Source organism: Acipenser ruthenus, chromosome 25 (assembly GCF_902713425.1).
Source record: "Acipenser ruthenus chromosome 25, fAciRut3.2 maternal haplotype, whole genome shotgun sequence".
NCBI classification, from domain to species: Eukaryota; Metazoa; Chordata; class Actinopteri; order Acipenseriformes; family Acipenseridae; genus Acipenser; species Acipenser ruthenus.
Window position 1 is genome coordinate 34,656 of NC_081213.1, and position 15,619 is coordinate 50,274.

Sequence of the window (15,619 nt, forward strand, 5' to 3'; positions counted from 1 at the left end):
TGTGATTCTGTGTGCGTCTCTGTGTCACTGTACAGCTGTGTCTGTGTGTGTCTGTATAACATTGTACATCTACTGCAGCTAGGATTGTGTGTGTAGCCGTGTTTATTGTGTTCAATTTACCTTGTGTAGCTGCTCCAGCCTCTCACTGTGTGTGTGTTTGTGTGTGTCTGTGTGTATAGCAGTGTGTGTGTTTGTGTTCAGGTTACCTCGTGTTGCTGCTCCAGACTCTCACTGCGTCGGCAGGGCTGAAGTGTTTGTTCAGAAGAGCAGGCAGGCTGTGCCACACTGACCCGGGGTGAGGCGAGGAGTGAGAGGAGGGGTGAGGCGAGGGGTGAGCTGTGCTGTGCTGTGCTGTTCAGCCTACCTGCCAGCGCCTTGCCTTTGTAGAGGAGTCCCTGTTGATTGACAGGTATGTTGAGCCTGTCAGAGACCAGACTCCAGACTGTGGAGACCTTCTCATCCTCACAGACCTGTCAAGAGACAAGAACATACAGACACACACTGAGGGGATGAGCATTAAACACTGAAACTACATCTTCATCCTCACAGGACAGGCGAGAGACAAGAACACACAAACACACACACACACACACACACACACACACACACACACACACACAGAGACACACACACACACACACACAGTGAGGGGATAACCATTAAACACTGAAACTACATCTTCATCAGTACACAAGCCTCGAGTGAAGCGACATCCCTCATCTGCCACCATGCAAATGCACTTAGTGTCATTTCAAACGGGATTGAGATTATTATGCTCAAGAGCTAAAAGGCAATAACAACGTACGATTATAAACAATAAAGATGACCCCCAGTCAATATAGCCGGGGAATCACACCCCCGTCAAACCGCACCCTGCTGATCAGAGCTCACAAAGACAAACACATTATTAAAAGCCACTCAGCAAACAGTCACAAGCGGGTCCGGACGGCCATTTGTTATTAAAAATGCGGGATTCAAAAACAACCACTGCACTGAATAATAAACAAAGTAAACGAGATGCACTCACCTGGTTTAACGAGCGCTGTCCCTCGTAGTCTGTGTAAAACAAGAGCAAACGCCTCCTCACATGGCGTCCTTCTTCCACAAACTTATCACATGAAATACAGTCGTTTCACACAGACACACGCCTCCGGCTGAGCTGTCCTCTGCTCTTTACAATTGGTAGCGAACTTCAGGGAGACAGACGAGGCTTTAGCTTTCATTTCCTATCCAATGCTGCCCTCGTGTGGACATTTAGTAGAACTGCTGTCGAGGGGTTGATTTGAGTGTTAACTAATTCTGCTTCATAAAATCAAATGAAACCTGCTGAAAAACGTCACGTTAGCATACTGAAATACACATACATCTACGTCTGTGATTAAATTATAGCAAACACCCGTATATACTTTTAGATACATTTTAAACCGCTATAAAAGAGAACTACAGTTGATTCCTTCAGGCACGTTCCGGTTTAGAATCGTTGTTTACTTTGGTTATTTCGAAACTGCCCGTTTTAAAATATGACTGATAGTAAAACAATTCTTCACTAAAAGCATGAAAATATAATATTATTAAAATACTGACGTGGACACGTGTACTAAAAAAATGTTTTATTAATAATAAATGTATATTTTTAAACAGGTGCGCACCTTGGACAGCCATAGGGTCTATACAAATTAGGTAACGCATTTCTAACTTTTGATTCGCTAAATGCGTTCGCCAATCAGAAGTCACTTAATTTGTGACTTGTCTTTTATCCAATCAGATTGTTTAGGACATGACGTAACCGTTCCACTTTCTCTCCACGAGATAGCCGCATCGGTAAGGAATTCATCAAATAATCTTCCAGCGCCTCCCGACTGCAGTACCGCTGCGTGTCCACTGGAGGGAGCCGAGCGCCTCCGTGGCGGCGGCTCCGCATGACTCGAGCGCGTTTGTGACGTCCCCGCCCCGATTGGCCCGTCTGTCGCTGTTTGTGAAGATAGCGTTCGCAGTTTTCACTGTGAACCTCTGGAGCTTGGGAAGGGAAACTGCCCGTGAAAGCTGAGCGACCAAAACTGTGAAAAATGACATCGCTCTGATAAAAATACGAGACGCCCTACACAGCATGAGTCATAAATCACAGAAATCGTGATTCCTACAAACATCATCATCATCATCATCATAATAATAATATTAATAATAATACACGTCATTAATTCGGCTGCAGTGTTGCTAGGACTCCCAGCGTCACATTCCCCTCTGGCTGTAGTACCGGTGTGTGTCCACGGGAGGGGGCAGTGTGCCTCACTGCCTGCTTGCCTGCGCTTTGGCTCCGCACCCACTCAAAAACCTTTTTTAAAATGTATTTTGAAATCTGAATTTGGACGCGTGTATTGTTTTGAAGTCAGCAAACATTTGAATTGCAGATGAACGAGTGTAGCTGATGGAATTGCATTAAGTTTAACACAAAGAATCGTTCGTGTCAGTGCTTCACAGAGGGTTGTTTTAATATAACAGTTTTTTTTTTTAATTTGCAGACAGTTTGTGTGAACTCTATGGCGTTGGAGACAGGACGCTTCACGTGCTCCAGTTTACACGCAGTGACTGAAGAGGAGATGCGATGTACCGTTGCTTGTTTTAGACAATGGGGACGGGACTGAGCGCTTACAGAGACGAGGGACTAACATGAACACAGAGTAACATGAACACACAAAGGCACACACAATTTCACAGTCACGATGTTAACTCGGGGGAAAGACGCCCTGCATGGCCGATTGGCTGAAAAGCAGAACAGAAGCAGCCTATCACATGAGGGGAGGTGGGTGGTGTTCTTATGACGTCACCGCTGCCAGGTCTATAAAGAGACCCGTTGTGCGCTTTCACGTCAGATGAAGAGAACGAGTCGTTAGGTTTGTGTGGATCAGCGAGGACGCTGGAAACTGGAGACCAAGTGAAGCGTTTGAAATCCTGCGAGCTCCTCGGGACGCCGCTGGGGACGGTCAGCCGCCGGGCTTGTCCAGTAATGTTGCGATTAAGCGTTCGCCGCTGTGTCCTGACGGGTCCCGGAGAGGCTCAGTATATTTCATTTTGAAATGCCTACAATGCGTCCTTCTGTTTTCAATGCGCACGTCTATTTGTTTCTGTTTTGTAATGTGTTTATTTAGTGGAGGAGTTTCATGGTAGTTTCGTATTCACTTTCTCATTGCCCTCACAGTGATTTGTGAAAGAGCCTCATGTTTTAAATGATTGTTGAAGGTTATTTTAAAGCCGGTTTGAAACACCAAGCATTTGAAAAGCAGATTCAATCAATAATGGAATTGTATTAACACCTCACAGACCTGTCAAGAGACAAGAACACACAGACACACACTGAGGGGATGAGCATTAAACACTGAAACTACATCTTCATCCTCACAGGACAGGCGAGAGACAAGAACACACACAGTGAGGGGATGAGCATTAAACACTGAAACTACATCTTCATCAGTACGCAAGCCTCGAGTGAAGCGACATCCCTCATCTGCACCATGCAAATGCACTTAGTGTCATTTCAAACGGGATTGAGATTATTATGCTCAAGAGCTAAAATGCAATAACAACGTATGATTGACGGATTGTGTGTGATGTCATTTATAAAACAGACGGATTGTGTGTGATGTCATTTATAAGACGGATTGTATGTGATGTCATTTATAAGGCAGACAGATTGTGTGTGATGTCATTTATAAGACAGATGGATTGTGTGTGATGTCAGCCTCTATTAACACTTAACGTGATCACAGTGTATGACACAGATTCATAATATTTAAAACTCTAACAAATGTACTTTAGTGCATTCATTACAGAGTCCCAGTGCTGAACAAGCATGATTTTACAGAACAAATATTTATTGATCTCTTTCTTTATTTCATGGGGAGGCGGAGCTGTCAAGCGAGCTCCAGCTGGCGGCTCTTGACAGGGCTCAGGGTGCGGTTGAAGGTGTCAGTTTCAGGGACTTGTTTCTCTGGTGGGACGATCAGTTTGCTCCGTGTGTCCAGGCTACGTCTCTCCAGGGACAGGGAGCTGGTCTTGCAGGCGATGTCCTCCTCGATACGAGTCAGCTGCTGGGACAGAGCATGCAGGACGTCCCTGGAGAGGAAATGGACATTAATCCCAGAGCAACACTGAACCAGCCTCACTGCAGACTGACAAAGACTGACTCACTGTGATTGGGCATGTTTCTTCTTCAGAAACACACAGCGAGGGGAGGAGAGGGAGGGGGAGGAGGGGAGGAGGGGAAGAGGGTGCTGGGGGGAGAGACTCACTGTGATTGGGCACGTTTCTGCTTCAGAGCAGTCATGGTGCCTTCCAGCTGCTGAACCTCATCTGTCAGCCCGTGCTGCACCTGCATGAGACAGTCAGGACGGGGTTAATATCGAGAGCAAAGAAACAGCTTCAGAAACACACAGCGAGGGGCAAGAGGAGAGGGGAGATGAGAGTGTAGAGGAGAGGGGAGAGGGGAGAGGGGAGAGGGGAGGGCAAGGACACCAACCCAGCTTACACTAACATCCTCATAAAAAAAATTCAATGAATTAAATGCAACATTTTTACATGTGAGAAACATGATAAAATGCTACAATTCAGATGAGGTGTTAGAATACAAAGTGCTGAGTCTGCCCCTTGGCTGTGCTGCAAGTATGCCTAAGTCGTTTTTCATTCATTTCACACTGATTTTATTATTTTGTATTATTAAATGTTCGAGTTATTGGTTTATTAGTCCATTGTTTACATCCTAGTGCGTTTCAATGTTCTATTTTTTTTTTGTCAAAAAACAAAGTAATGTTAAAGGTAAACTCAGTAGGGGGTCTGAGCTGCTGGTCTATTTCAGCATCCTTGCAACCCCTCAGCTGCACTCATGAAGAATTCAAATACTGGGGAGCATCTGAGGTGCTTCGAGAGCTTTCTGATTGGTGTAGTTGGTAGCGTATCGGCTTCAGATTCTCTTAACAACTGTTTCAAGTCCCACATGAAACACAAGTTATGTTTTTTTTCCCCTCATTTTCAGAAATATTGTTTCATTTACCTTATAGAGCTGCCGTATAATAGGGTTGGGTTTGATAATCCCTCCTCTCTTCAGTGGCATGCAACTCTGCATGTGTGTGCAGTCTCTGACAAGGGAAGTGAATCTCATATACCAGGTTAGAGTGCTGGTTTGTCACAAGCAGCCAGGTGGTGGAGTGGGCTAGTTCACTAGCTTTGCCTGCCTTTCACCTTGGAGGTCTGGGTTCAAAGCCAGTTCACAGGACAAGTGAACTGAGTTTAAAACCAGACCCACAATTCAATGGCACAGCATGACTGGTGTTCTCTGATTAAGAGACTTTAAAAAAGAATTGATAAGTAAACACCAGCGTTGTGTTTGAAGTCTTGTGTTGTGTGCTTGTTTTGTTTCTCCACGGCGTCTGTTTGTTTGAATCTGTCAGATACAACAGAAGTGACTCTTTTATTGGATATTTTCAAGGCAGTAATCACCTCCGTGTTGTACAGATCATTAGTCCAGTTCAAGTCACAAATGACTGCAGCAGTACAGCTGGTAGGATGGCTCAGTTGGGAGAGCACAGGGCCCTGATTCCCAGGGTTGGTGGTTCAAACCCCGTGCAACGTGCATGTTTTTCTTGGTTTTTTTTTTCAAGTTGGTTATTTTACCTTGTAGGCAATGTAAATCTAACTTCAGGGACAGCTGCTAGGTGGTGCAGTGGGGTCAGTCCCTGTGCTTAAATGCTCTTTCCCTTGAGAGACTGGGATCATATCCAGGATACAGATTGAAATCTTCTGTTTTCACAGCACCTTGTAGTTTGCATCTGTCAAAGACATGATAGAAGTGACTCTTTTATTGGATATTTCCAATGGAGTGATATACATTTTGTACAAATCATTAGTTAATGTACTGGAGGTCATTTGGCAGCAGGAGAGAGTAGCTCTCTGGCTAGCACAGGTGGTAGAGCACTGGATTCTGACTTCCAAGGTTGTTGGTTCAAGTCACATGTAAAGCACAAGTGTTAATTTATTGATTTCAAAAATATTGTTAAACTTACCTGTTTATAAGGTTTGGTTTTGAATCCAGTTCATCACAAATTAAACAAAGCTAAGAATCACCTCTTCGCCCCCAGGTCCTCACCACACAATGTAATAATGTGTTTCAAACAACATCAGCACCAGTCGGCTGGATAGCTCTGTTGGTAGAGCAGAGACCCGTGATTCCCTGGGTAGCGGGTTCAAACCCAGAGCAGGTGTTTCCTTTTCATTTTCAAACACTTTACCTATTTTGATAGACTTGTGTTTACGTAATAGGACAAGGGGTCAGTGCTCTAAGCATACAAATAATATAAAGAGGATGATATAAGGGCTTCTGTGCAAAGCTGGGTTGTCACGAGCAGACAGGTGGTGCAGTGGGCTAGTTCACTAGCATGCTGTGCTGCCCACATTGTGGGACTGGGATCAAATCCCGGTGAGTTCCTTGTTTGTTTTCAATGACTTGGTTAATTTCTTATATAAGACAATGAAAAAGCAGACTACTCCGTGGAAGTAAGATGGACTGGGTTCAAATCCAGGCGAGTTCTTTGCTTGTTTCAAAGAATGTGTTAATTGAGCTCATATATAGTGTGAACCAAAGCTTTCTTGTGGGAGCTGGTGGCGCAGTGGCTATGCTGATGGCCTTCTCTCCCTGAAGACGGTGGTTCGAATCCTGGTCCTGGAGGCGAGTTCCTGAGGTAAGTAATGCTGTTGGTTGTGAGTCATGGTGGTGGTTGTAAATCTGGGTGTCGACTGTAAGTAATGATGCAGGTTGTAACTAACGATGTTGGTTGTGTCTCCACAGACGGAGGAGGGCCGTGTGCCCTGAAGAGGAGCCGGAAGAGGATGAAGAGGGGGCTGGGGCCCCCGGCTGTGGGGGGAGTGGAAGATGGGGGTGTTGGTACCAGAGAGGAGGAAAAGAAGGAGGTGGTGTAAACATGGGGGGGGGGGGGGCAGGCAGGCGGGCGGGCAGGCAGGCAGGCAGGCAGGCAGGCAGGCAGGCATGCATATTCGTTTTGCCCTGCCATCTGACAGGGCGCGTTAAAGATATCTTCTGTCCTATAATCATCTCTAGAGCTCAGCTGATCGGGCCCATTGCAGGGCAAAAGGGCAAGGTAACATCCCTTCCTGCTCCCCCATGTTTACCCCTCCTGCTTTTCCTCCCCCGTGGTACCAACACCCCCGTCTTCCACTCCCCCCGCAGCCGGGGGCCCAAGCCCCCTCTTCATCCTCTTCCGGCTCCTCTTCAGGGCACACGGCCCTCCTCCTCCGTCTGTGGAGACACAACCAACATCGTTAGTTACAACCTGCATCATTACTTACAGTCAACACCCAGATTTACAACCACCACCATGACTCACAACCAACAGCATTACTTACCTCAGGAACTCGCCTCCGGGACCAGGATTCGAACCACCGTCTTCAGGGAGAGAAGGCCATCAGCATAGCCACTGCGCCACCAGCTCCCACAGGAAAGCTTTGGTTCACACTATATATGAGCTCAATTAACACATTCTTTGAAACAAGCAAAGAACTCGCCTGGATTTGAACCCAGTCCATCTTACTTCCACGGAGTAGTCTGCTTTTTCATTGTCTTATATAAGAAATTAACCAAGTCTTTGAAAACAAAGGAGGAACTCACCTGGATTTGAACTCAGTCCCCCAAGGTAAGCAGCACAGCATGCTAGTGAACTAGCCCACTGCACCACCTGTCTGCTTGTGACTGCCTTGTTGTCTAACCTTGTATATGAGGTTCACTTCCCTTGTCAGAGGTCGCACTGCAGGAGTTGAGAATCCTGGCGCTGACTGCACAGTTGCAGTCTTTCATGCCACTGAAGAGAGGAGGGATTATGAAACACCCCTGTTACACAGCAGGGCTCGGAGGTAAATACCAGGGATACCAGGTCAATGCTATGAGTGTTAACACTAATCATATATATAATAACTGTGTGGCTTCCAGAGGAACATGTGTTTTTTATATTGTGTTCCTCGTCAAGCTGTGGAATCTGAAGCTGCGCAGCAGAAATGATTCCACTTCCAGCAGGTTGACTTTGTGCAAAGTTTCTATTCTGATGTAAACTTTCATCCCCCCCCGAGCACTGTACTGTCTCCACTAAATCATTATTACTGATGAACCAACGGGAGCGCCAAGCCTTCCTCAATAGACAAAGCTAGCGCTGCTGTTCAGGGTGAGCGTGCCTCAGCACTGCCAGCAAGCACTCGGGCGCTGGGGAGCAAAGCAGCACAAGAGCCTGGATGTCTTGGCTTTGCGGGAGTGAAGGGAGCTCTGTGAACACTGTCCTGTCCTTTCTGCAGAGGAAACGGAAGATTAGCATGGAAAGCGACCCCTTAGAGGAAGGACAGCATTCTGATCAAGGACAGGTGGAGGGCCATGAAAAGGCTTCAGAGGCTTCAAGGCGTCGTTTAAAGTTTCAGCCAATAAAAGTGACACGTTGTGTGTCTGTATTGTAGCTGCGATTACTGCCTGGTGATTGAGAATAAATATGTATAGATCCCCTTTCAGGGCTTGTTGTGTGACAGGATGCTGCATGGAGCCATGAAGAAGGGAAACGTCCACACAGTATGTATTTCCAAACGTCCGGATTTATTAAAGAAAAAGGCTTGAAAGTAAAACAATCTCCCCTCTACGAGCAATGGTAATGGAAGGGCTGCAGTCCCCAGCAAAAACACACTCTGTTACCCACAAGCCTCCTGCACCAAACTGGGCTCCTTTTAAAATAGCAGAAAGTAGAAAATGTGGTTTGTCTCACCAAACACACACAATGCAAACAGTCAGTCAATATGTAGCGGTATTGTGAAGCGGGATGTGGGGCTGCTCAATGCCTTGCTCACTGGGTGTGCTTCTATTCTTTTAAACAAAGTAAGGAGAGGAGAGGAGAGGGGGAGGAGAGAGTAAAGAGGAGAGGAGAGAGGGGAGAGGGGAGAAGAGAGGGGAGAGGTGGAGAGGGCAGCAGCAGTATTCCTCAGTCTAGGAAGGACAGCTCCATGCACTCCACAGCCTCAGGGTGAAGCATGCGAGTCGCCAGCCGCTCCATATCATCCAGGCTCAACAAGCGCAGCCTCCGCTCGTAATCCTGAGAGAGAGGCAGAGGGAGAGACACAGAGTCACAACTACACGCTGCTCTACACCTGCATTTCAGAGTGTGTGTGCTGCAGCTGTGATTGTGTGTGCGTCTCTGTGTCACTGTACAGCTGTGTCTGTGTGTGTCTGTATAACACTGTGCATGTGCTGCAGCTAGGATTGTGTGTGTAGCAGTGTTTATTGTGTTCAGGTTACCTTGTGTAGCTGCTCCAGACTCTCACTGTGTGTGTGTGTGTGTATTGTGTTCAGGTTACCTTGTGTTGCTGCTCCAGACTCTCACTGCGTCGGCAGGGCTGAAGTGTTTGTTCAGAAGAGCAGGCAGGCTGTGCCACACTGACCCGGGGTGAGGCGAGGCGTGAGAGGAGGGGTTAGGCGAGGGGTGAGAGGAGGGGCGAGGGGTGACAGGAGGGTTGAGGCGATGGGTGAGAGGAGGGGTGAGGTGTGAGAGGAGGGGTGTGGCGAGGGGTGAGGTGTGACAGGAGGGGTGAGGCGAGGGTGAGGGGTGAGGTCTGAGAGGAGGGGTGACACAGGGAGTGCTGTTCTTGCGAGGGTGACACTTTCTCTGTTGGGGGCGTCACAACGAGTTCAGCTTGGAATCGGGAGCGATGGAGTCGTGTGACAGTCTGTGCTCATCTGAGAGAGAGAGAGAGAGGGAGGGGGAGAAACAGGAGAGATTCAAGACCAGGTAGATTAACTCTCAGCTGCTGACTCGGTGTAATTTCATAACTTTTGTTACGATGACAAAACACGTCATATCTCTGCCGTCCAATCAGCAATTTTGTTTTTTTAAAGTATGAGTCATAGCCATGACTACGGGGCTTGTCATGATACCATTGGTTTAGGGCTTGATTACAAGGGCGAGTCTCTGCTGGCGCCATTGTGACTGAGTGCACAGCAGAGTCGAAGCTCTGTATCTCCAGTTTTACAATCCCAAGAGTGCTAATCTATATATCATCTAAACGGGAGGTACTTGGGCTAATTAACCATATTGTTGTTGTTGTTTTTTTCAACTTGATATTGTTTTTTTGTGCTGAGTACATCTGCAGTGTTTATTTTTGTTTTGTTTTCTCTGTGTCTCTCGTGTGCTCGCTTGCTTGCTGGGCAGGGCTAACTTCATGACTGCTGTAGACGAGAGGAGCTACTGTACCAACACCACGTTTTGTTTTGTTTGTTTGTTTTGTTAAACATCTTTCTTATAGTTAGTTTCACATACGTTTTTATTTTAGACTTGTTTTTCCTCAGGAGAGAAGGCAAAACTAACAGGTCTATCGCATGTGATGCAAAGTTAGGCGTTTGTGTACGTCTGTGTTTTACTTTTTCTAGTCGATTCATTATTTCTCTGTAGTCGTTATTATTGAATTATGCATCTATTATTTTTTAACTTTTTATTCGATGTGTAAAAGAATGAGAAACACCTTGTTTAGTTTTTATTTTTACGTTGTGTATGTAGCCTATGTAAAAAACAAAGACATTTAGCTGTAGTTATTATTTAGCCATGTATTTTATTACTCGTTTACTGTGTGTAAACAGAAAACATTATTTAGCTGTTGTCACTATTATTATTTAGCCATGTATTTTATTACTTGTTTACTGTTTTATGTGTGTGAAAAAGGATGGAGCAGAATATTAATATTAGTATTAATATTATTATTATTAATTGGTATTTATTTTAATGTTTTATGTGGGTGTGTGAAAGCCAGAAAATGGATGGAGACAATCAGCTCTAGCATGTGGTTCAGTCACTGAAGAGGAGGAGGGCCCTGACTGAGGAAGAGATCGAGGGCATGTACGCCATGGAGGAGGACCTCCCTGATGAAGAGCTGCTGCAGGAGGATGAGGAGGAGGAGGAGGAGAGTGATCTGGAGGAGCCCCAGTCCAGCACTTCAACTGCAGGGTAGTTTTGATAATAAATATATACAGCACAATATGGAACGTTTTATTTTTTTTGTCTCCCTCCCTCCCAAATAAAATTCTTAATTTCAAAGTTTTATTTGTAATATACTTTTTTTTCCAAATAAAAAAATTAAACATTTTACTTGATAACTTGTGTGTTGTTTCTTTATTTTTATACTGAAATATAATTGTATCTCAAACAGGGCAACAGTGTTTCCAGTCTCACTTTTTGCCAAGTTTTAATCCTGGTCTGCCTTTGCCATTTCGGAGGTTGATTTTTGTAAAATACTAGGCATTGCAAAACCTTATCTAGCTCTGCAACTGTGCAAGATATTTCAATTCTGATTTCAGATTTGAATTCCTTGGAAAATTGTGCAGCTACAATATACTCTAGTTTTTTTATATATATATATAACTCTTGGAAAGAGGTTGAAATTGACCAATTTTTTAAAATATTATTTATTATTTTTCATATTTCGATAATTTTTGGGGAGGTGTAGCTCATATGAAAATAAAAATAAAATCACCCCACAACAAAATAAATTACATCAATGGAAAGATCTACTTAATGCCTTTCTGTAGGTGTATTGGGTTTTCATTTCTGATTTAAGGTTCCAAAACTACAAGTGTTTAAACAGAAAGGCATCATGTTTATGACCGGATATGTTTATTCCCCGTAGGCAGCATAGGGTTAAAACACTTCATGCAACTCAAAGATGATAAAAGACTGAAAACACTTTGTTTGCAGGTGTTACTGTTAATAGATATATGTAGAATAACATGCATCCTTTTTAACTGAGTGCTGAGCTGTGCTGTGCTGTGCTGTGCTGTTCAGCCTACCTGCCAGCGCCTTGCCTTTGTAGAGGAGTCCCTGTTGATTGACAGGTATGTTGAGCCTGTCAGAGACCAGACTCCAGACTGTGGAGACCTTCTCATCCTCACAGACCTGTCGAGACAAGAACACACAAACACACAGTGAGGGGATGAGCATTAAACACTGAAACTACATCTTCATCCTCACTGGACAGGCGAGAGACAAGAACACACACACACACACACACACACACACACACACACAGTGAGGGGATAACCATTAAACACTGAAACTACATCTTCATCAGTACACAAGCCTCGAGTGAAGCGACATCCCTCATCTGCACCATGCAAATGCACTTAGTGTCATTTCAAACGGGATTGAGATTATTATGCTCAAGAGCTAAAAGGCAGTAACAACGTACGCTTAGAAATAATAAAACAATGTTTTTAAGAAAGCCCTCAGGACACGTGACGACATCCCCTCCTTGACAACGTCCTGTCCTCCTGTAGGAAGTGTCTCTTTACCTCAGCAATACCTGAGCTGGGAAGGTACACATTTTAAAGGGCCTTGATTTGCAGCAATGCAGTTCAACCCGCTCTGTAATGTTTTATGTTCTGTTATCAAACAACCGCTGACTTGCCCAATCGTAGAAAGTAGAAGTAGAAAATGTGGTTTGTCTTACCAAACACACACAATGCGAACAGTCAGTCAATATGTAGCGGTATTGTGAAGCGGGATGTGGGGCTGCTCAATGCCTTGCTCACTGGGTGTGCTTCTATTCTTTTAAACAAAGTAAGGAGAGGAGAGGAGAGGGGGAGGAGAGAGACACAGAGTCACAACTACACGCTGCTCTACACCTGCATTTCAGAGTGTGTGTGCTGCAGCTGTGATTGTGTGTGCGTCTCGGTGTCACTGTACAGCTGTGTCTGTGTGTGTCTGTATAACATTGTACATCTACTGCAGCTAGGATTGTGTGTGTAGCCGTGTTTATTGTGTTCAATTTACCTTGTGTAGCTGCTCCAGCCTCTCACTGTGTGTGTGTTTGTGTGTGTCTGTGTGTATAGCAGTGTGTGTGTTTGTGTTCAGGTTACCTCGTGTTGCTGCTCCAGACTCTCACTGCGTCGGCAGGGCTGAAGTGTTTGTTCAGAAGAGCAGGCAGGCTGTGCCACACTGACCCGGGGTGAGGCGAGGAGTGAGAGGAGGGGTGAGGCGAGGGGTGAGCTGTGCTGTGCTGTGCTGTTCAGCCTACCTGCCAGCGCCTTGCCTTTGTAGAGGAGTCCCTGTTGATTGACAGGTATGTTGAGCCTGTCAGAGACCAGACTCCAGACTGTGGAGACCTTCTCATCCTCACAGACCTGTCAAGAGACAAGAACATACAGACACACACTGAGGGGATGAGCATTAAACACTGAAACTACATCTTCATCCTCACAGGACAGGCGAGAGACAAGAACACACAAACACACACACACACACACACACACACACACACACACACACACACACACAGAGACACACACACACACACACACAGTGAGGGGATAACCATTAAACACTGAAACTACATCTTCATCAGTACACAAGCCTCGAGTGAAGCGACATCCCTCATCTGCCACCATGCAAATGCACTTAGTGTCATTTCAAACGGGATTGAGATTATTATGCTCAAGAGCTAAAAGGCAATAACAACGTACGATTATAAACAATAAAGATGACCCCCAGTCAATATAGCCGGGGAATCACACCCCCGTCAAACCGCACCCTGCTGATCAGAGCTCACAAAGACAAACACATTATTAAAAGCCACTCAGCAAACAGTCACAAGCGGGTCCGGACGGCCATTTGTTATTAAAAATGCGGGATTCAAAAACAACCACTGCACTGAATAATAAACAAAGTAAACGAGATGCACTCACCTGGTTTAACGAGCGCTGTCCCTCGTAGTCTGTGTAAAACAAGAGCAAACGCCTCCTCACATGGCGTCCTTCTTCCACAAACTTATCACATGAAATAAAGTCGTTTCACACAGACACACGCCTCCGGCTGAGCTGTCCTCTGCTCTTTACAATTGGTGGCGAACTTCAGGGAGACAGACGAGGCTTTAGCTTTCATTTCCTATCCAATGCTGCCCTCGTGTGGACATTTAGTAGAACTGCTGTCGAGGGGTTGATTTGAGTGTTAACTAATTCTGCTTCATAAAATCAAATGAAACCTGCTGAAAAACGTCACGTTAGCGTACTGAAATACACATACATCTACGTCTGTGATTAAATTATTGCAAACACCCGTATATACTTTCAGATACATTTTAAACCGCTATAAAAGAGAACTACAGTTGATTCCTTCAGGCACGTTCCGGTTTAGAATCGTTGTTTACTTTGGTTATTTCGAAACTGCCCGTTTTAAAATATGACTGATAGTAAAACAATTCTTCACTAAAAGCATGAAAATATAATATTATTAAAATACTGACGTGGACACGTGTACTAAAAAAATGTTTTATTAATAATAAATGTATATTTTTAAACAGGTGCGCACCTTGGACAGCCATAGGGTCTATACAAATTAGGTAACGCATTTCTAACTTTTGATTCGCTAACTGCGTTCGCCAATCAGAAGTCATTTAATTTGTGACTTGTCTTTTATCCAATCAGATTGTTTAGGACATGACGTAACCGTTCCACTTTCTCTCCACGAGATAGCCGCATCGGTAAGGAATTCAGCAAATAATCTTCCAGCGCCTCCCGACTGCAGTACCGCTGCGTGTCCACTGGAGGGAGCCGAGCGCCTCCGTGGCGGCGGCTTCGCATGACTCGAGCGCGTTTGTGACGTCCCCGCCCCGATTGGCCCGTCTGTCGCTGTTTGTGAAGATAGCGTTCGCAGTTTTCACTGTGAACCTCTGGAGCTTGAGAAGGGAAACTGCCCGTGAAAGCTGAGCGACCAAAACTGTGAAAAATGACATCGCTCTGATAAAAATACGAGACGCCCTACACAGCATGAGTCATAAATCACAGAAATCGTGATTCCTACAAACATCATCATCATCATCATCATCATCATAATAATAATATTAATAATAACACACGTCATTAATTCGGCTGCAGTGTTGCTAGGACTCCCAGCGTCACATTCCCCTCTGGCTGTAGTACCGGTGTGTGTCCACGGGAGGGGGCAGTGTGCCTCACTGCCTGCTTGCCTGCGCTTTGGCTCCGCACCCACTCAAAAACCTTTTTTAAAATGTACTTTGAAATCTGAATTTGGACGCGTGTATTGTTTTGAAGTCAGCAAACATTTGAATTGCAGATGAACGAGTGTAGCTGATGGAATTGCATTAAGTTTAACACAAAGAATCGTTCGTGTCAGTGCTTCACAGAGGGTTGTTTTAATATAACAGTTTTTTTTTTTAATTTGCAGACAGTTTGTGTGAACTCTATGGCGTTGGAGACAGGACGCTTCACGTGCTCCAGTTTACACGCAGTGACTGAAGAGGAGATGCGATGTACCGTTGCTTGTTTTAGACAATGGGGACGGGACTGAGCGCTTACAGAGACGAGGGACTAACATGAACACAGAGTAACATGAACACACAAAGGCACACACAATTTCACAGTCACGATGTTAACTCGGGGGAAAGACGCCCTGCATGGCCGATTGGCTGAAAAGCAGAACAGAAGCAGCCTATCACATGAGGGGAGGTGGGTGGTGTTCTTATGACGTCACCGCTGCCAGGTCTATAAAGAGACCCGTTGTGCGCTTTCACGTCAGATGAAGAGAAC

At 45.2% G+C, this 15,619-nt stretch overlaps 1 protein-coding gene across 2 annotated transcripts; it reads right to left on the bottom strand.

Moving 5' to 3' along the window:
- Window positions 1-20: 20 nt before the first annotated feature.
- LOC131701496 (tektin-2-like) lies at window positions 21-13,305 on the bottom strand. 2 transcript variants are annotated; one of them, XM_058999613.1, is made up of 4 exons: window positions 11,867-13,305; window positions 4,287-4,366; window positions 1,028-4,110; window positions 21-470 (listed from the first exon to the last, which is right to left on the bottom strand). In XM_058999613.1, exons 1-3 carry the CDS (start codon window positions 11,960-11,962, stop codon window positions 3,909-3,911), a joined length of 378 nt encoding a protein of 125 aa, XP_058855596.1. In that variant the 5' UTR covers window positions 11,963-13,305; the 3' UTR covers window positions 21-470; window positions 1,028-3,908. The 2 variants fall into 2 exon arrangements, 1 of the variants encoding a protein (XP_058855596.1); XR_009308830.1 differs by lacking the exons at window positions 21-470; window positions 1,028-4,110; window positions 4,287-4,366 and adding exons at window positions 8,615-9,125; window positions 9,388-9,766 and having other exon boundaries at window positions 11,867-12,906.
- Window positions 13,306-15,619: the final 2,314 nt, after the last annotated feature.